Raw genomic sequence first — 20,674 nt, 5'->3', positions numbered from 1 at the left:
CATCTGTTCGGTATACAGCTAGATTGTCTATTCTGTGCCATGTCAAATGGAAAATGACATTAATGCAGACATCCTATGTAAAGAGTAGGGCACGCTTCACAAAACCCACTCAGGGTCCGCTCTGTTTTGAACATAGGGATTGTGAAGCGATCACTGTCTCCTCATTTCAGAATCTGAAGCAGGAAACGCTGTATACAATCCGAATATGTTAAACTGAGGTCCTGCAGTCATGGAATCCCATTTCACTTTTGTTAAGAGCAAAGATGTCAACCTTGATGTCCTGGCCAAAGTCCAATTCTACCAATCACATTCTGTCTCTGTGGAGTCTCCCTACAGTTACCAGTGGATATGTTATTTTTTCCTTACCTTTCTAAAAACTGCTTTGAAGTGTGACTGGCACAGAATGCCTTCTGTGCTCCATCCCAGAGGTGGCTGCATTTTATCAATAGATATGACATGATCTCTCTCTCTCTCTCTCTCCATATTCAGCCTTCAGTTACACTCATGCAGCCCCTCTGATTCTGCTGTGACATTAATGGTATTGAACACGTGCACATGAGGGAAGAATTAGGCATGTAGTCTGGTAAATGTTTGGGACAGAAGATGCTTTAGAAATGTATGTTGTTATTCTGAAATGTTCTTTCTTTCACATTGGACTGTGATGGATCAGATCCTGGATGAGGTTGAAAGGAGAAGAGGCATCTCTGCTGCCCTGGTTTATCCATTTATGAGGAGTCTGATGGAGTCTCCTTTTCCTGCCCCTGGAAAGACAATCAAAGTCAAGACTTTTCTGCCTGGAGCTGGAAATGAGGTAAAAAGCTACTGCAAACCTTAAACCCAAAACCTAACACCCCCACTCCACAAATAATAAAAAGAAGCCAAAGTAAGAAAGATGAGGATGGGGGAATCATGAAATGTCACGGGAGGGTTCTGGAAAACAGCAGCATAATTACTATTCACAATAATTCCCTTTGATTATTATGAACCAGTTTTATGAAGAGGTAGATATTTTAATATGTTTGTTAGTTCTCTGGAACTTTAATAATAAAAACATATTTAAAAATTCCAACATTCTCTAAGTCCTTGTGTATTTAACAGAAGAGCTATGATGTAGCTAAACTTTATTGCAGTATTAGCAAGCTAGAAGTCATCCATAAAGTGTTTTCCATTATGACTTCCACCAGATCAGGAACTTAGAAGTTATTAAGAGCATCACTGTTTAGTGATATGGAATTGGCTTAAGAATTTGCCAGCAGCATTTGGTGAGTTTTAAACATCAGGGTTTTGAAATAAATAGTCATTTACCTGACCCCCAAAGCAATGGCCTATATTTGGAACAGTAGGCTTTATAAAACATCTTATGGATTTTTAAAGTGTGTGTGTGTGTGTGTGTTTATTACAGAAACTCAGTTAAAAATGCAAGACGTAAAAGTCCAATGGAAACCTAGTATTGTAGATTATGTGGACTACTAGAGAATATCAATGTTAGTGTGTTTGTTAAAAAAAAGTCATTTTTAACTAGAGGGTTTGCCCATTTGGTGTGTCAAATTCTGCTGTATACTCCTGGTGTAAATCCATAATAACTCCATTCATTTATTTGGGTGGACTAACTGTAGAATTATGGAGAATAGAATTTGGCTGAATGAATGGCAGAAAAAAAGAAGGTGATTTTCTTCTTAGAGTTCTGTTTTATTGTCAAGTTCTCTGCTTATTTTTAATTTTTACATCGGATCACATTTTCTGGTGACCTAAAGCCAGTAACTTCAGTGATGTTACAGTTTGCACCATAATGTCTTTTGGGCTGAAACAAAAAGCGTTCCTTGCTCCCTGTAAGGCACATTGAAGTCTTCAATCCTCACACTGTGGAAAGCATACGGAATTCTGAGGGGCTGACTTTAGGAATAAAGGCAAGATTTCATGGTGCTTTCTAGATGCTAATGTATTTGATAACTGGCTCTGTAGTCCTGTCCCATTTAGCTCATGTGCCAGATCCCTTCCATGCAAAAATATTGATAATGCTAACCTTAATACGTGGAAACAAACATGTACAGTGAAGCAGGCAGCAGATCAAAAAGACTTTAGTTAGGCTCAACTTTGTTCTCAGTTACACAAGTGCAACCCCATTGATTTAGGTGGAATTGCACTGGCTTACTTGAGAACAGAATTTGGTCCTTCCACTGTAACACTTCTGGCATAAACGCAAACAGCAACTAACTGGGAAACAAACCTTGTATTCTTGCATAAAGAGCAGATAGAAGCAGAAGACGTCACTGAGCACAGAAAATGTCTGTGGTGTTTATGAAAACTGTTGTGACTTGCAGTGCATCCCCAGCAAGATCATAGTGTTGGAAACTTAATAACTAGTTCCCAATGATTTGGCGCATTTACATGACTTAACAAGCTTTCAAACACAATGCTGAGGAATGTTTTAAGTCTCAGTATTGGTCACCTTTATGAAACTTAAAGCAATAGGAGCTAGCATTTACCCCACTGGTAGTAGAAGTCAGGAAAACACGATCACTCAACAATGGTATGTTTGCTGATTTTTGCAGCAGTGGTAGGGTGGTGGATATGTGGTGTTACAGTGGGAGAATGTTTGTTTGCATATTTTGGGTTTCTAAAAAAATCTAATCACAAGATTTGACTCTACACAATATGGATGTGACCGTGACTTTCTTCACTCCATGCATCTGAAGAAGTGAGGTTTTTTACCCAGGAAACCTTATGCCCAAATAAATCTTTTAGTCTTTAAGGTACCACCGGACTCCCCATTGTTTCTTCTGTTTGTATCCTGTCCCTGAGCACAATGGTGTCACAAAAGAACTGGTATCAATCCATTTTGTTTCCACTCTCCTGCACTCTGCTGCTAACTGCAGTGTTGTTTTGGAGCAATTTCATAAGGGCTAATTCAGTTTCAAACCAATACCATAATGTTAATGGAATCTGGAACTATATAGCAATAAATTAGTGGTGGTTTTAGGACACACAGGAGGATGGGTAGTATCATAGATGATTATGGTCCTGGGGATGTGTTCTCTGAGATTTCAACCAGGCCTTAATCTACAAAAAATAATACCTATATTATATAGAGTATAAGGAGTGGGGTCTTTTTTGGTAAAGTCATGTGCAGTATTTTCCAGCTGTCCATTTCCAATGAGTTTACCCTAGTTCCTCCCAGTGTCAGTAGGTCAGCAGCTGCTGCCCTGCCCTTCTATATCTTTCTCTCCCTCTGCACTCTTCTATGTGTTTTTTACCCTTCTTTGTTTTTCTGTCCACCGTCTTTGATGTCCCAGCCTAAACCTTGCTCGCACAGGGCTGGATGTTAAAGGGATCATGCAATCCCACAGGTTAAAATCTTAGATGAAGAAATCAACCTAATAAATCTGCGAAAAGGGGCTCAGATGTGAGGGGACGGGTGCAGGACGGAAACTAGGACAGAGTGGAACTTGTCAGATGTTGCCATACAAGCCATGATCCTGACTCCCCAGAAAACGTTTTTTGCCTTATGCTGCTGACACAGTCGAGCTGCCCATTTTCAAAGTGGATGTTTATAAAGCAGGACTATTTCCTCCTAGCAGATGATGCCTGATTTACTGCACAGAGAGTTTCTTTCTGGGAGGCAGATAAGATTTGCAAGCGTAACCTGGTGAGGAGGTGTGCAATAGAATGTTGCTCTGGAGTGTGCATCTCCTTTTAGTCTCTCTCTGCAAAGGAGAGTGTGAGAGTGAAAGTCCCCTCTCTCCTCAGCGCAGGGAATGAGGCAGTTCATGCCATGTGGCCTAGGCATGGATGAAAGGCATCTGAAGAGCTAGTGAAGCCTGACCAGTTAACCTCACTTACATTTCTCTGTATGCATTCAGGTGATAGAACTTCGGCGTCCAATGGACTCGCGTCTGGAACACGTGGACTTTGAATGTCTTTTCAAGTGCCTTAGCGTACGACAGATCATCAGGATCTTCGCTTCCCTTCTGCTGGAGCGACGCGTGATCTTCATAGCAGATAAGCTCAAGTAAGTGGCAAAGGAACTTTAACGGTAACATATTGTTGGAGCCAGCATTGTCTAATGATACAAAGGGCATTCAGAGATGGAGAAAGGGACTGCTGGAAGTCAGGTTTCTCCCTCCACAGACTTGTGATGAGGCACTAAAATAACTCCTGCTGATTCCAGTGGAAGTTATTTGTAGCTTGCAGTTGTCGAATAGAAAAGCTCTGTTACTAGCTGCAAGCCACTTAACATGTCTCTATCTCAGTTTCCCCATCTGTAAAATGGGGACAAAAACATTTACCCATCCGTGAATAATCTTTGCACTCATAAGAGCACAGTCCTGCCCTTGTGCTTGGCTCAAGCAGGGGAGAAGGCCCTAATTAAACAACACTTTGCACTTACATAGCTATTTTTCATCCCTAGATCTCCAAGCTCTTTCCAAAGATTGGTAACATCATCATTTTACAATGGAGAAACTGAGGCACGATATCAATTGAAGCTCACATTTTCATGAGTTCACTAAGTTTGAGTGCCCACTTGAGACCTGTTTTCCAGATATAATGAGCACAGACACCTGCAGTCAAGGGGAGCTCTGAATATCAGGCCTTAGTAACCTTAAGAAGAGTCCCAGAAATTGAGGCACCCAAAATCAGCGGACATTTGCCAAAAGTTACACAATGAGTCAGAAGCAGTTAGGATAGAACCGAGGTCTCCTGTCTCCCAGCGTCCATGCATAGTCACTAGACCAGAACAGAGCTCAGCTATATATTCTGTAGTGGCTAGGCATGCAGAACTTCCATTAGGTTAGTGCTGTGAGCATTGGATGTTTCCTAAAGATATACACTGATTCTCATATACATAGGGATATATCAGACTGCCTTACCAGTAGATTAACAAGTAGTTACAGTGACATCTGGATTTTTAACACCTGGGTTAGTTGAAGACTTTGCTGTGTTGGTCTAGTTTAGTGGTGTAAGCGTGAGCCTTAAATTACCTAGATTCTTTGAAAACAAAGGTTCAGATCCCATTAAGATCAATTCATCTGTTCCTTTTTATGTAAAGTGCTGCCCAGTTTACTGTCTCAAGAGACCTTTCAAAGGAGATTGTTAAGAACAAGATCTTGTCATTTGGACATTAAAAATCTATGACACTTATTTGTATGTGGAGAGGTTTGCCACAATGTCCTGAGCCAAAATTTTCCTTCTCTGTGTTGCGCGCTGGCAATCTGTTGGACTGCTACCTTCCACCCCAGAAGTGGGTGCATTTCAGCAGTGGTCTTTGCACATCATTTATGGAGTACTTTTGGAATGAAAGGATCTATAGAAATGTAAAAAAAAAATTCTGTATTACTTTGCTATATTTTACCCCACAACAAGAATGTTTGTGTCCTTCCCCTCTGCACTGGAATTTAAGGAGCATATTCACATAATAGCAAAGATGCTTAGATTAGAAAAATACCCCAGTATTGCTAAACTTTAATAATAGTGACAATACTTTTCACTTAGCATCTTCAAAGCATTGTACAAACTTCAGTTGAGTTTCATAAAAATGCAGTGAGGCAGATAAATATTGTTAGCCCCATTTTACAGAAGAGGGAATTGAGGCCCAGAGAGATTGAATGACTTGTTCAAGGCCATAAAGAAAGTCTCTGATAGGTGCAATAGACCATGCTGCCTCTTATACTATCACTAAGTGCCCTATGTCTGTCTTTCTGTTGACTCAGGTACATATGCACTTCATAGAACCAGAAGGTTAATATTGCCCCTAGCAGCTGGTTGAGATATTTTCCCCAGGTGCCCATACAAACTCTGAATCCGTTTCCTTGCAGAGGCTTTGCTTAAGGTTCAACTGTACCATTTGGGCACAGTCCATGAGTGGTGCTCCCTGCTACACCTCTTCAGGGGCACATCTTGCACCTGTCCTACCTCCTCCCTGCCTTCTTTGGGGCATGCGATTCCCCAAGGTGATAGGGAGGGAGCAGTCCCTGTGTTCCCCAAGCTCAGGGATGGCAATTGGGCATAGCCCTTACATAGGCCCTGCAAGACAGAGGGGATGTCTTGTACCTCCCTCCCACATTGTCTCCCATTGGGATAAGGCCCAATCCAGCCTTTCATTAGATGCAAGTGTCATCAATGCCAACACATGTAAACATTTTAAACGAGATATTTTCAACCATAGCATGCTAAATAATAAAAAATGGCAAATAAAAATAAAGACCTCCATTTATTACACTCAGGAACATCCAGAATCCCTTAAAAGGCCCTAAAGGACTGTACGGGTGGTTGAAAACACAGATGGATCTAGCCAAACAAACTCTGCTAAGTGCTTTATCAGCCTTGTCCTTCTCTGAATGATTGCCAGGAATAATAGCTGCACTTTGTGGTCGCCAGTGTATATAATAGCAAAAATACTTGGCATAGTAAAAGCTTTACAACCTTTGGGGGATAATTTCTTAGAGCTGTGGACCCTTTTCAGGTTATAACATGCCTTCCTTAGCGGTATGTCTTGCTCTCTAGAACAACATGAAGATTTTATTAGATCACTCGTCCTGTCGGTAACCCTTAGACTGAATGACCATTCAGAACGATTTAATTCCATGTAAACCCATGGTGAAGATTGTTCCACTGTCCAGGGTTTCTCCATTCTTTTCAAAGACTGTCAGTCACATCATTGATATCAGTGGCAGGTGGCTTTGAAAATGCATTTTATGTTCCTTCTGGCTGTTTTTCTACAGTGTGATTAATTATTTTGTTACTAAATAATTTTGTTTTGCTGTTATATAACAATATTAGTGGACACCATTCTCAGAATGACACACGTCCCCCTCCATTACATAATGCGTGGGGGGCCTCCCACAATTTGCACAGAATGGCGCTGGAGCAAATGGAGAGTACAGGGTTCAGTGAAGTATTGTCTCCATTCTGTAGCTCCCCAGGACCCCTGTGCATATGGACCTGATCCTGCAAGCCACTGAGAACCCTCAACCCCATTGACTTTAGGTGCCCCTTGCAGGATCGAGCACTAAATCCACAACAGGGAGGCGTTTGGTGAAGGAAGCATGGCCTAATTATGGGGGGTTGAGATTCTTCTTAGCAGATGCAAAACATGCCTCAGGCGGCACATGACCAGGATTCATCACTGAATTTGATCCACTGGTTGTATCATTAGCTTCCCTGTCTTGGGCTGGGTACTGATGGGAGTGTGACGTGAACGCTGATCCATGCTGGGAAGCAGCCTCTCGGTAGCATGCTTTTCGTGGAAGACTGGCCTAACAATTGGGCAAAATACCTCTGCATACCACCTAGAGGGCCAGACACATTGAAGTCTCTTCCGAGGGAGCCAGTGGCAGCTTCGCATAGAAGACATCCATGCTGTCAGTGCTGGCGTAGCTAAGGACTGTGTGGAGGGACCAGATTTTGCACAAGAGATCTACAGGTTTAGTCTGGAATTTCCAATGGAAGCTCAACCTCCTTGCATGTGGCATGTCATGGCTGTTACATTAAGGCCCCCTCAATCCCATCAGACCCACAACATGAAGGCAAAAAGAGAGCCCTGCCTTACAGAGGTTTTAACTGGATAGAAAGCTGCTGTGTTTCCTTTTGGCATATTACATGCAGAGCTGGGAGGACATGGCCAAACAGAAATTAGAAATGAATAATACCGTCTCAATGTTGTTTGGATTTATATTTACCTCTGTCCCACACAAGCCTATAGTAACTCTGTCTATGTAAATTACTGGTCAAAATGCAATCCGTGCTCCTTGTTCTGTTATGGATTGTTGGTTTTGTTACATACCTCATTTGGGGTTTTTGGCATATATTCAAGTCATAGAGTTTGACCGGAGGGGACCACCAGATTATCTAGACTGACCTCCTGTCCATCACAGCTCACTAAACATCACCCAGCACCTGCTCACCAAGGCAAAGTGTTACAGCCCTCGGGAGACTAAACAATTATGTGCCACAGACAGAAAACAGAATGAACTGAGGTGCACCAGTGCCCAAGGGCCCTGAAGTAGCAGGTGATTTATTGAGTGAGATATACCCAGATAACCCTAGCAAGTGAACGGCTCCCCACGCTGCAGAGGAAAGCCAGTGTCACTCATCTGGACGATGAAGACCTAAGACTTTGGGTGGCTGCCACATTAATGAGGATGGATTGATTCAGATCCATTGACTATTGTTGATTGCTCAGGGAATTGATGCCCTCACAGCTGTGCGACTCCACCCATTGCAAAGCAAAGATTTTCCCTGTTACTTTATTTTGTGCAACTTTTAAGTACTCAACAACAACAACAACAAAAAATGAGCCAGAGGTAGTGTGGATAAGGCCTTGGACTGAGAGTCAGGGGACCTGCGTTTTATTCCTGGCTCTGCCACCAACCTGCTCTGTGACCTTATTTGAGTAACTTCACCTCTCTGTTCTCCCTGCCACTCTGTGTCTGTCTTGTCTAATTAGATTGTAAGCTCTCTGGGGCAGGGACAGATTCTTACTAGCACAATGGGCTCTGGTCTCAGCTGGGGCCTCTAGGCACTATGTAATATAAATAATAATGAGAGACCTTTGACAAAGGCCTGGGGACAGAGACAGTCAGAAGTGGATTTAAATTCAATACTTACTAAGGTTTTCATGGCTTAAACTGGGATGAAGTCTCAGATGAAACACTCTGAGCTAATAACTGCACGGTTTGGACCCTACTCTTGTCTGACGTGAGTTTTGTTTATGGGCACCGCTGGTAAAGCTGAAAGAGGTTACCAGTAATGTGGAAAAAAAATTGAAACATCTTATAGGTCCAGTCAGTAGGCCCAAGAATCAGGGCAGGAAATTAAAGATATTTTATAAGGGTTTGATTTCTTCATGTTCCGAAAAATCTAAGTTAAAAAAGAAAATAAAGTTGAGGGTTCAGGCTTCAAATAATGAAGCCTTTTGTGGCTGGTTATTTAATGGGTCTCCAAACAGCAAGTGATTTTACACATTATACAAGTTGGAAAAGCCTGGTGTAATGAAAGGAACTGAATTGTTACTAATGGTTTACACAGTGCCCAAAGTATATATGGTGCTTAGTAGACAAATAATACTCATCTCTGCCCTGAAGAGCTTACAATCTATAGCATAACAAGGGATGACATTAACAATGAAGAAACGAGGGTGAGAATTTTAACAACATTATGTGGTTGCCTTGGTTAGTTATGCATGTTAGCATTTAGGGTTTTTAAAAATGGGTTATTTGTTTATAAACTAAACTGTTCAGCTGCAAGCAGCAATACAAATAGTGGAAATAAATTTCTGCAGCAGTTTGTGCACATTTGAAAATGAATTTCAATTTAAAACTGCCAACAATTTTTGGTGTTTGCATTCTACAAATATTCAAGTGATCAAGCTTTACTACACAAATACTTACGAAGAGGGAATCTAAGTTCCAATTACTCAAATATCTGTTGAAAGCAACATTTAGGTGGGATCTCTGATTGTATCATGTCCCCCCTCACCATCCTCCTTCAAATCAAATTACTTCCCATTCCAGTGCCCTTAAAGTTGTGAGCGCCTGTTTATGCTCCCAGAACTCTGCCTAGCACTGGCCCTGATACACCCCAGATGGGTCTGACTACTTCTCCCTCTGTAGCTGACAGGAGCAAAGCCCTCTAAGACATGTTAGCGAGGCTTTGAAAAAAGCAGGGAACATATGGACAATAAGTGGATTCTTGGGCTTGCGGGACATCAGTGTTGCTACAGGCAGGGAGGTAGCAAAAGAAAATAAATACAGGCAAACAGTGAAGAAAAGTTTCTTTGTTTCTTTAAGCTTTGTATTGGGAGACAAACTTATGTGGACATTTTGCGGGGGTGACATGTCCAGGCTTGGGAGAAGAACCCCACACACACCTTTATTCTGAACCTTTGGAGGGAAGAAGGAAAGAAAATCTTTGGGCATGTTAATGTCCCTTTGTTACTTTTCCAGTTTTATAAACTGATCATTTGCCCCCGTTATAATTGCTTATATCTTAAAGTATCAGCCACACAGATGGTTTCCATGTCATGCTGCACGAATATGATCCAAAGTCCATGGAAGTCAATGGTAGTCTTTCCATTTATTTCAATTGACTTAGGATCAGGCCTATGTCCTCTGCTCCTCCCTTAGATCTAAGGGCTTGTGTACACAGTCATCTGTTTTCTAAGCTGAACAGTCCCAGCGTTTTTAATTTCTCCTTCAATGGGAGAGATTGTTGTTGCCCTTCTCTGTACCATTTTTGGCGCTAATATATCTTTCTGAGATGGGGCAACCAGGACTGAATGTAGTATTCAAGGTGTGGGTGTACCAGGGATTTATGTAGTAGCATTATAATATCTTCTGTTTTATTATCTATTCTTTTCCTGATGATTCCTAACATTCTGTTAACTTTTTTGATGGCCACTGCACACTGAGCAGTTGTTTTCAGAGAACTATCTAGGATAACTCCAGGATCTCTTTCTTGAGTGGTAACAGTTTGGGTGGTCAGACCAGGAGTCAGAGTCAGGAGCTGAACCAAGAGTCAAAGCTGGATTTGGAGTCAGAGACCAGGAACAGATCAGGAAGACAGGAATCAGGTGAGAAGGCAGGGTCCAATGGAACAGCCAGCCAGGAATTTACCTAGTTACACAGACAACTTCCTGTGCCTCCTTCTGGCTTAAATAGTGCAGCTGGACCAATCGATAGAGTTAGGCACTCCTCCAAACAGGACACTCATGGGCGGTGCCTCTGGTGGGACCAGGGTTCCATTAGTCAGCTCACTGGTTACTAGCAAGCCGCCAGCTGGTGGCAAGGGTGCAAATGTTGCCTGTGGATTTTCATGGCCTTGATTTTTCTCTTAGTCTTTTCTGCATGTCTGAATCTATTGGTACAGTAGCCATGATACCAAACTGGAAGACAAATACTACAGAAAGCACCATGTTTGGGGGCAATGTGATCACAATCTACAAACACCTACCCAGGGAAAAGACATTACAGACCTTTTAATCTAAAAGACAAAAATCATAACAACATCCAGGTTGATGTTAGAAAAAAATCAAATTGGAAATAAAATACTTTTTTTTTTAAACACTGTGGGTAATTTACAGATTACCAAGGGGGAGTGGTTAATTCATCATCACCTGAAGTCTGTCTGTTGAGACTGGTTGTCTTTCTAAAATATATTCTCTAGTACAGCCACAAATTATTGGGCTTGATAGTGTTCACTTACCTAGTGTTCATTTACAATAGTCGGGCTGTATTTTCAGAGTGGATAAGGAGGTAAAAATAAAAAAATTACAACACATGTCAACCTGGCTATTGCAGATAAACAATAGATAAACATCTTGTACGTGTTCCTCCTTCTGTTAGAACAAAGGGAGATGATGTGCAGTGTATTCACACCAGGATCACTGGACAGGTTGGCTGCTGGTCAGTACTGAACATTTCCTTTTACTTTCCTATTCCAGTCAAAAATGATGAGGCAAGCATGACAATAGTTAATCTGACCATGGAAAAGCAAATGCATGCCAGAAACCTGTTTTCTAGGGAGCATTTGCTGTGGCTGATCACCAAGCGTAGCTGGACAGCATTTTGCACTTTCTCAGTTCAGAGAGCAGATTAAAGGAGACAGACTCAGAACACAAATAAATCCTCTCTTTGTATCTGTCAGCCTTGATCTGATATTAAAGCCAGAAGTTGACCATTCTTATTGTCTTGGAGTAAATTGTTCTCTTTCTTTCTTTCTTTCTTTCTTTCTTTCTTTCTTTCTTTCTTTCTTTCTTTCTTTCTTTCTTTCTTTCTTCTCAACTGCATTGGAGAGGAAGAGATTTAGAAACACCATACCCACTGTCCACCAGAAGAATGCATAATAATTCAAAGATTCTAAGGCCCGAAGAAACCACTATGATCATGTAGTCTGATCTGCACAGTATAGTAGGGTCACCAATTCTGGTTGGATGTATTCCTGGAAGTTTCATTACATGACATAAACTTTACTTAAAGATTAATCTTTAATTCCTGGAGTCTCCAGGACAATCCTGGAGGCTTGGCAACCCTAACCATAGGCCATAGGCAAATTTCACACACTAATGCCTGTAGTGGAAGAAATTCCCTTTCCTACAAGAGACATGGATGGAACATATTTCATGGCTGGAATGTCAAGTTCTCTTTTAAGTAATGAGAGTCTTTCCATTGACTACAATGGGAGCTGGATAAGACGCCCATGTTGACAACTTGCTTAGAGCCCAAGGCTTACTGTTATTTTGCATAAAATAGAGAAGTTTGCAGCTTCCCTCATCTTCAATATGGAGATGCACCCCCTAGAGTCTTCCCAGGTCTCTGTTACCTGTCCCACAGCCTCTCTAGTGTAGTTTTTGAAAGATTTTTGATGTTACGATTCTCTTTGCTTTGTGGAGTAGCAGTGACTACAAATACATATATGCACCAAACTGGTTCAAATTAGTCTCAGAACCATCTGATAATTTCTTTCATATTAGATATAATTCTTTTCCCTTCTATAGCTACAACTCACCAGCATCTCCTTTCATTCTCTCCTACTTATCCCAGATGGTTAGTATCCTCTCACATTATGCTATAAATATAGCTGCATTTCTCATTTGATGAGTTGTGTATATGGACATCACTGCTTTTTGCTGTAATGTGTCAAATGCATAGTTCCCTGTATGTGCAGCTCAATCCTGCAAGGTGCTGAGTGCTGGGGTTGAGGGTTTTCAGTGCTTTGTGAAATCAATCCTTAAGTGAGCTAATAGAGGAGACATGCCAAACCCACGAAAAAAACCCGCAGAAATTGGGCCTGTTTTCGGCTTAATTAGCTTGAGAGTTGCTTGTTGGCTAGTTTTTGGCTTGTAGCTTGTTGCTTGTTGTAGCTTGTTGGGGTTTTTTTTGTTGTTTTTTTTTTTTTTTTTGAACGGCTTCTGGCAAGCAGGGACAAGGGTGGGATAGAGTCAGGGGTGTACAGTGGGCCCACCACAGTCCCAGATTGCACACCAGGGGGATCTGGTCACAATAGAGTGTGGCAGCTCTTAGGGATTGGCTTATTTTGGCCTTGTTTTGAAATGGGATTAGCTTGATTTTTGGCTTATTGTGAAGGTTGGAGTGCTTATTACCATGTGAAATTTGGCAACCGTGTAATAGAACTGCTCCTTTAGTTTTGGAGTGAGAAATTGTGCACTTGAATTCCCCAGGCCTTCTTATGGTGCACTTATACTGCACCCATTCTGGATTCTGACCCATTCACACTAGCACTCAGATACTGTGCTGGTGGGTGCCAATATAAGAACCTAGATAGCTAAATAGACATTGCAGTTAAATAGACATTTCTCAGAACACGTATGTCAGGTAGAAGAGACTTTAAGAACAAACTGGGCTTTGTAAATACCTTACTTGTTTAGGATTCAGCAGCAATCAGAGGAAAGCAAGCTGTTAATGACATTTTAATGCCCGTATGAATTTTGATAGTATAATTACAAAAAACAAACTACAAAGAGTTTAGTTTGTAGTTTTGTTTCTCTTTCCTGCCCCTCTTCTGTTCCAGTGGATATTTAGTCATGTCGTTTATTGAGACTTTGGCGACAGCTCTACAGTGGGAAAACCTCATTATCTCATTTGTGATTTGTAAAACAAAAATCTTCCCCTTCTCCCATGAATGGGAAAGAGATAGGAAGTGGGCCTGTTTTCTTTAGGTAGTAGTCTTTCAGTGGATTGGTTATTAGTGCAGTAATTGTGTGATGATAAGTTACAGCATTTTTCCAACTTGCCCACTAATCCCCCGTGACTTTTTGCAAAGATTCCATTTTCATCTTTGGAATGGATCTTTTTTCTCCTTTGTTATTGATCCCAGCTAGAGAAAAGAAAACCTTCCTCCAACTTTCCAGTAGTGATTCTGTTAAAAGTGCGGTGATCACCAGCTGATCTGACAACATCAGTGTGTGTGTTAACAACAATTATAGGGACTGAAGGCCTCAGTATGGAAGAGTGGTTTGTAGTTAACAACCCTTTGGGGTTATCGTAGCCAAAACCACGACTGTTTTTGTTATGTATTTATGCTAGAAAACTATCCTACAGAAAGAATCTGGATGACTCTGTGGAAGCTGGGGATAACTGTCCACTTATGGAATCCTTTTTTAAAAAAACATCCAACAGACCATGAGCCGGTAACCATGTCCAGTGGACAGTTTCATGCCAAAAATCCCGTGTGCTTGAGCTTTGTGCAAAGTACAGTTAGATGCCAGAGCCCTGAAGAGCCAAATCTCTATTTCTGAAGAACCATTTGTGCGTCTCTCTCTCCAGAAGCATTTATGTATCTTTCTTGCACATTTTTTATTACAGAAGCAAGAGATGATGCCTTGGTAAAACCACATTCCTCTTTAATGAAAACTTTTCTCTGTTTAATTTTAAATAGTTAAGTACTTTAAAACCACTCAGAGTGAGAGGTTTTCTGACATTTTCATATCTGTCGCTACCAATTCTTTATTCTGTGGGATATAACAATAAGTTGTGTCCCCAGCTAGGAATGTGTTTATTGCTGGATGCCGCTAATGCTTGCTGTGCCTGGAATGGGCCACACTGAGAATGCCACACACAGGGCAGACTGCAAGAAATAGGGCAGACAAATCCCCAAAGCTGGTGGTTTATTCTATAATTAGATTCACCAAGCCAGTAACAAGAGCTTCTGTAGTACCACACTAGTTAACCAGAAGCTAAACACAGTCCCCTTTAAGCATTCCAGCCCTTGGTTCCCATCTGGGCAACCAAGTCTAATATAGGGAGAGGTTATTGAAAACCCATTTCACCATATGTGAGGTTCTCACTAATCCCAAAGGATCTGACACTTATCCCCAAATCAATATGTATCTCGGATCTTACCCAAATATCACACTGTCAGCCAATTCTTAGTAAACTAACTAAAGATTTATTAATAAAAGAAAATAAGAGAGTTATAAACGGTTAATAGATCATAGACACACAAATGATTGCAAAGTCCTGGTCATAAAAATAAAGGGAAGGGTAACCACCTTTCTGTATACAGTGCTATAAAATCCCTCCTGACCCAGAGGCAAAACCCTCTCACCTGTAAAGGGTTAAGAAGCTAAGATAACCTCGCTGGCACCACACCAAAATGACCAATGAGGAGACAAGATACTTTCAAAGCTGGAGGGGGGAAAACAAAGGGTCTGTCTGTCTGTGTGATGCTTTTGCCGGAGACAGAACAGGAATGCAGCTTCATAAGTCCTTAAGTTAGTAAGTAATCTAGCTAGAAATGCGTTAGATTTCCTTTTGTTTAATGGCTGGTAAAATACGCTGTGCTGAATGGAATGTATATTCTGGTTTTTGTGTCTTTTTGTAACTTAAGGTTTTGCAAAGAGGGATTCTCTATGTTTTGAATCTGATTACCCTGTAAGGTATTTACCATCCTGATTTTACAGTGGTGATTCTTTTACCTTTTCTTTAATTAAAATTCTTCTTTTAAGAACCTGATTGCTTTTTCATTGTTCTTAAGATCCAAGGATTTGGGTCTGTGTTCACCTGTACAAATTGGTGAGGATTTTTATCAAGCCTTCTCCAGGAAAGGGGGTGTAGGGCTTGGGGGGATATTTTTGGGGAAGACGTCTCCAAGTGGGCTCTTTCCCTGTTCTTTGTTTCACACGCTTGGGGGTGGCAGCACAGGGTTCAAGAACAAGGCAAAGTTTGTACTTTGGGGAAGTTTTTCACCTAAGCTGGTAAGAATAAGCTTAGGGGGTCTTTCATGCAGGTCCCCACATCTGTACCCTAGAGTTCAGAGTGGGAAAGGAACCTTGACAGTCCTTTTGTCAAATTTGTAGCAGTGATGGAATAGACTGCTGGCTTGCAAAAGCCTCTCTGGTAACTTCCAGAAGATTGGAAGGTCTCAGTCCATAGTTGAGGATACTCCTTTTAGTGGTAAATCTACAGTCCAGAGAATTTGGAGCAGGAAAGAGGCAAAATGGAGGTGTCTCAGGTGCCTTTTATGTCCTCCGCCATGTGCATGGAAATTTACTGTCCCAAACAAAGCCCACATCCCAGGTGCATGGAAATGTACTGGCCCAATATGGAGTCCAGGGTCACATGTCCTTACATGTTTTGCTGAATCACAGAAGGTGGCCATTGGCTCCTTGCTGTCTGAGGCATCTGCAGAAAGACCGACTGGGGAGGATGAGATTCTTCAGTGGCCCATTGTGAAAGTGGAGTGTCCTTAATGGGCCATCAACACATAGATGACTAGTCCTAATGTAAATCTATCTTGGGGCTGTCACCTTGGAATACAACAGAAGTTTAAGATGACGCATATAAACAAGATGATAATACTTAGCAAATCGTAACTTTTCCATTGATACCTTACATGATATACATTGAACCTGATTTATGGAAACTGTGTAACAGTGGTAACAACAGAGATACAAACAGCCACCTTTCTTATACACAGCATCACACTTACTTTATCTGATCACCTGTCTGCCAGTACAAGAGAAAGGAAAACTGATAGATTTTAGACTCTGGGTGCTTAAGCTTTCAAGTTGTGGTTTTGGCTTTCAATTATCTTCAGGAGGAGGATGTACTGTAAAGTCACAATAGTTTTTTAAATAGAAATACTGGAATTTTTTTCGTCAGTATTTGGATCAAAAAAGCGAAAGTAAATTCTCATGCATAAGTAAAATGAAAAGCGAACTTTCTTTCTGGATGTTGTTTCCTAATGAGCTCTCTGATTACAGGGTACCTGGTGCCTGAACTGCTTAAATTATCTAATAATTCCGGATGTTTTAAAGTAGGAATCTTTTAGAACACATCATACATTTCTATCATCTCCAGTTGGCTAGGAGACACAATCCCATCATGACGGACAATGATATGGCTCTGTTACGCACACTTTTGCCAACCACCTCTTTGGACTACAGTACTGCATTATACCTGGGCATGAAGCCATCAACCCTTAGGAAACTCCAACTAGTTCAGCACACTGCATCCCATCTCCTTAGCAACATGAGCTATTCTGAGCACATCAAACCTGTCCTCTGCTCTCTCCACTGGTTTCCCATTGAATACTGAGTCAAGTTCAAGATCTCAGTCATTGTCTTCAAGATGCTCAATGGCCAGGGCCCAGGATATCTAAAATATGACCTAAAGCTCAGGGATGGTAAACAACTGCTTCTCAGGCCCAACAAAACTTTCTACCATAGGAGTAAAGTTCATCTGTGCAGGAGAAACAGCTCAGGGGCTAGACTGAGACTGTGGAATAAAGTCCCACATGAACTATGGATGATCAAAAACCTCACTACCTTCCACTCCCAAGTACAAGGTAGACTTCATAATGCACTCAGATACTACAGATGAGTGTGGGATAAGAACCTAGATAGAATAGAGTAGAATTTTGTGAGCTTAAGCTAAATGAATGTGCTGAGAACAGAGCTTACAAATGATGATATTAGACACTCAGTGCTCCACAAAATAATGTGAGGAGACACCAGCAATGGGGATTTCACATACACAGTGAAATGGACCATTGAGCGAGTATGTTCCAGATGTGATACTCATTGACACAGCTCTCTGGTGAAATACAGCTCCATGAATGAAAGTGGGTGAGAAAAGCCAGAAACTGGTTCATGAATGATTTGTTAATCAAACGATTGTTGGGATTCCCTTCAAGACCTCTACAACAATGACTGCATCACGGAAATCTTTGCAGCATGTGATTCCTGGTGTCTGAGCTCTCTGTAGACCACCTTTAAGCACTTGTGGTCCAGTGGAAACCAATCCATGAATAAGCTGTAGCACAGCTAATAAGGAGCCATTCCACTGCTGCAATTAGAGAGGCTATATTAGAGAGAACTGTATGAGTATTTTATGATGCATCATAAAAACTACCATGCATCATAGAAAACTTAATTTTGAAAATTCTGCCTGTAGAACACCAACCAGATAAATTGTGAGTTGTGACTCATTTCCTTACAAAATGAGCATTGTGTTAGCTTTTTTTCATGGGAAAAATACTTTTTTGAGGAGTAAGTAGTTTAGTTATGTTCTTTACATTGTAACCATAGTTAAAACAATTTTGTGCAAGGGATAGCTGATAATTGGGCTGATGTGATGTGGAAAATATGCATTTCCTCCTTAATTTGTGCCCTGCTGCCCAGCCTTATCACCAAGGCCTTGTTTGCGCTCTGTGATATGTCACAAAGCTTGCTTGCAGCAATCATGTCAGTGTTCAAATGAAGGGGGGCTACTTGGACTTGAGTTAAACTTTCGCTCTTGGCAAGTAATTTGCAATTCAGTCTTAGATTTTGCATAAAGCAGTTGCTGCCTAATATAAGGAAGATTAGTGTGGAAACAATGAACTGAGGCCTCAGGTTGAAAGGCATGGCTAGCAAGTAGTGAGCACCCCAGTGCTGTTGGTTTGTTTGAGTGAATTTCCCACCCTGGTAATATCAGACTCCTGAGTAATACTCTGTTTCGTCCAACTCATCTTGAGGATGAAGGACTTTCATCAGCTTCTGGCATTTTTTTGTAGTTAGTTTACATGTTAACGAAAGCCGACCTAGCATCATACATCTGATACAGCTGCCTAGCTGTTAAACAAAGAGGGGGAGACCTTTCCTTTTAATTTCAAGTTTATATTTATCCTACTGCATAGATCTGCCATAGCTGTCCCTCCAATAGGTCAGGGAGTGACTAAAGACAAAATGTTGAAAACTGGCCTCTGATTTTGGATGCTCAACTTGAGTTAGTTAGAGCCTTATTTTCAGACACGCTGAGCACCAAGAGTCTAAGGCTCTCTTGCTTTTTGTTCGTTTTGTTTTTGTTTCTGTGATCACACTTAGATCTCTTACTGCTTGTTTCACACTATCCCTCCAATATTTGGAATTCGTACTTTAGTAAAACATAGTAGACCAAATTTTCTGTGAGCAGAAAATCTCATTGACACCAGCAGAAAATTTGATGCAAAATATGAGCAAACAGATTTGCACACATGCCCTGAAAATACACATGGATAATCACATCTTGGTTACAGACTTCAATCTAAATGGAGAAGCCCTCATCTCACAGCTCTTGGTTTATTAATATTCTTACCTATGTGTTTGCTTTACGAATAAAGTTCATAAGGTGAAACATCACTGTGGAGTGTTTCTGTGGGCTTCTGTGTCCAGAGAATATTTCTGGAACAAAGATCACTTATCCTTCCCCACAACACACACCTATACATCCTCACTTCTACCAACATCTTCATCAACTTTTCCAGTGAGAGGCAAGTCAAACTTAATAATGGAGGAACCTCTGAAGTTCCGCCTCAGGTCAGGCAGGGATACAAAATTCATCCTAACCTTATCTGAACTGTTCAAACTTCCATTGTGGGCTTGTGGTACCATGATAGAAACTTATGGGGTACTTTGGCATTTGTACTTGAAGTCTTGATGGAGAGACATTGGAAAAACAAATAATGCATTTAATGAAATGCCATCCAAACTTTCTTGACATGCAAACAGGCCTTGGTTTCTTATTGTATTCTAAGGGTATGTCTACAGTGGAAAAAAACCCAACAACACGGGAGCAAGTCTCGGAGCCCGGGTCAACTCAGCTGGGCTTATAGGGCTCAGGCTATGGGGCTAAAAGTAGCAGTGTCGATGTTCCTGCTTGGGCCTACAGCCTGGGGTGGGGAGAGGTCTCAAAGTCCAGGCTTCAGCCTGAGTGGGACCGTCTACACTGCTATTTTTTAGCACCTTAGCATGAGCCCTGCTTATCCAAGTCAATTGCCCCAGGCTCTGAAAGTTGCTGCCATGGGGGGTTTGTTACTGTGTATCTAGCCCCTCAGTGGGGCATTCCTCCCTGGGCAGGAACACATTACAGGGATAGCTTTACATTAAAACTGGAATTAAGCCTGACAAGGGCAAAAGAAAATAAACTGGAGATCCTAACAGAAGACAATGACTTCCAGAATTACAGTCTTTCTTATGCAAACATTGCCATGGCACCTAGCCTTTCAGTAACCCTAAGTCCCGCCCTGTGCTCTGCGTTGTCTTTGACAGCAGCCAAACTGGAAGCATGACAGCAACAATGGCAGCAGCATCATGCGAGGAGCACACACTGTAAAGCCTTATGAATGCAGAGAAAAGCATTATTCTTTGTCTCAGTCGCTGTGGGTGAGGCTAAAGAGCGATATTCTATATCCAACCTCTGAGAATGGGGTTTACTCACACCCCCATTCCAACTGCCGTGGACCGCTCTTCAACTCCACATCCATAACGGGTGGGCCTCTAGTGGAACACAGGTGATGCCTTCCTGATACCAGAGCTCTGCTTCTCATTGATTGTAACAAAAAAGATGAAGCAGGCAACTTCCCAGCGTTTAGGAAACCCATAGGCTTAGCTATAGTAACAGGCCCCTCTCTTTACCTCTCCAGAAGCCAGGCCTGAGCACTTCTTTAGAGGGAATCATGTCACAGGTAAGTATGAGTCTGGGGGGTGAAATCCGAATGGTAAATACTCTGCTGGCAATTTTAAAACAGCCATTTACAGGGACGAGGACTTTAAAACCCATCAGAAACCTCTCTGGGCTGGGCTGTACGTTAGCCCAGTTAAGGAGGTAACAGCTCCCAGAAAAGCAAAGCACATTCTCACAAACAATATTCAATATCAAACGTCAGAGGCCCAACATGCCCTGATCCAAAGCGGAGCCTC

General features: G+C 41.5%; 1 protein-coding gene across 12 annotated transcripts in view; it reads left to right on the top strand.

The window, feature by feature from the left end:
• DENND2B (DENN domain containing 2B) overlaps window positions 1–20,674 on the top strand; it is a 286,057-nt gene that overhangs the window by 234,376 nt on the left and 31,007 nt on the right. For all 12 annotated transcript variants that reach the window (XM_048854347.2, XM_048854351.2, XM_048854354.2 and 9 more), the window contains 2 exons: window positions 671–811; window positions 3,861–4,009. In XM_048854347.2, coding sequence (XP_048710304.1) covers window positions 671–811; window positions 3,861–4,009 — 290 coding nt within the window. The remainder of the gene's footprint in view (window positions 1–670; window positions 812–3,860; window positions 4,010–20,674) is intronic.

The sequence above is a fragment of the Caretta caretta genome, chromosome 6 (genome assembly GCF_965140235.1).
Source record: "Caretta caretta isolate rCarCar2 chromosome 6, rCarCar1.hap1, whole genome shotgun sequence".
NCBI lineage: Eukaryota > Metazoa > Chordata > Testudines > Cheloniidae > Caretta > Caretta caretta.
Note: the sequence above shows the minus strand (reverse complement) of the source record. Positions and strands in the feature narration are given on the sequence as shown.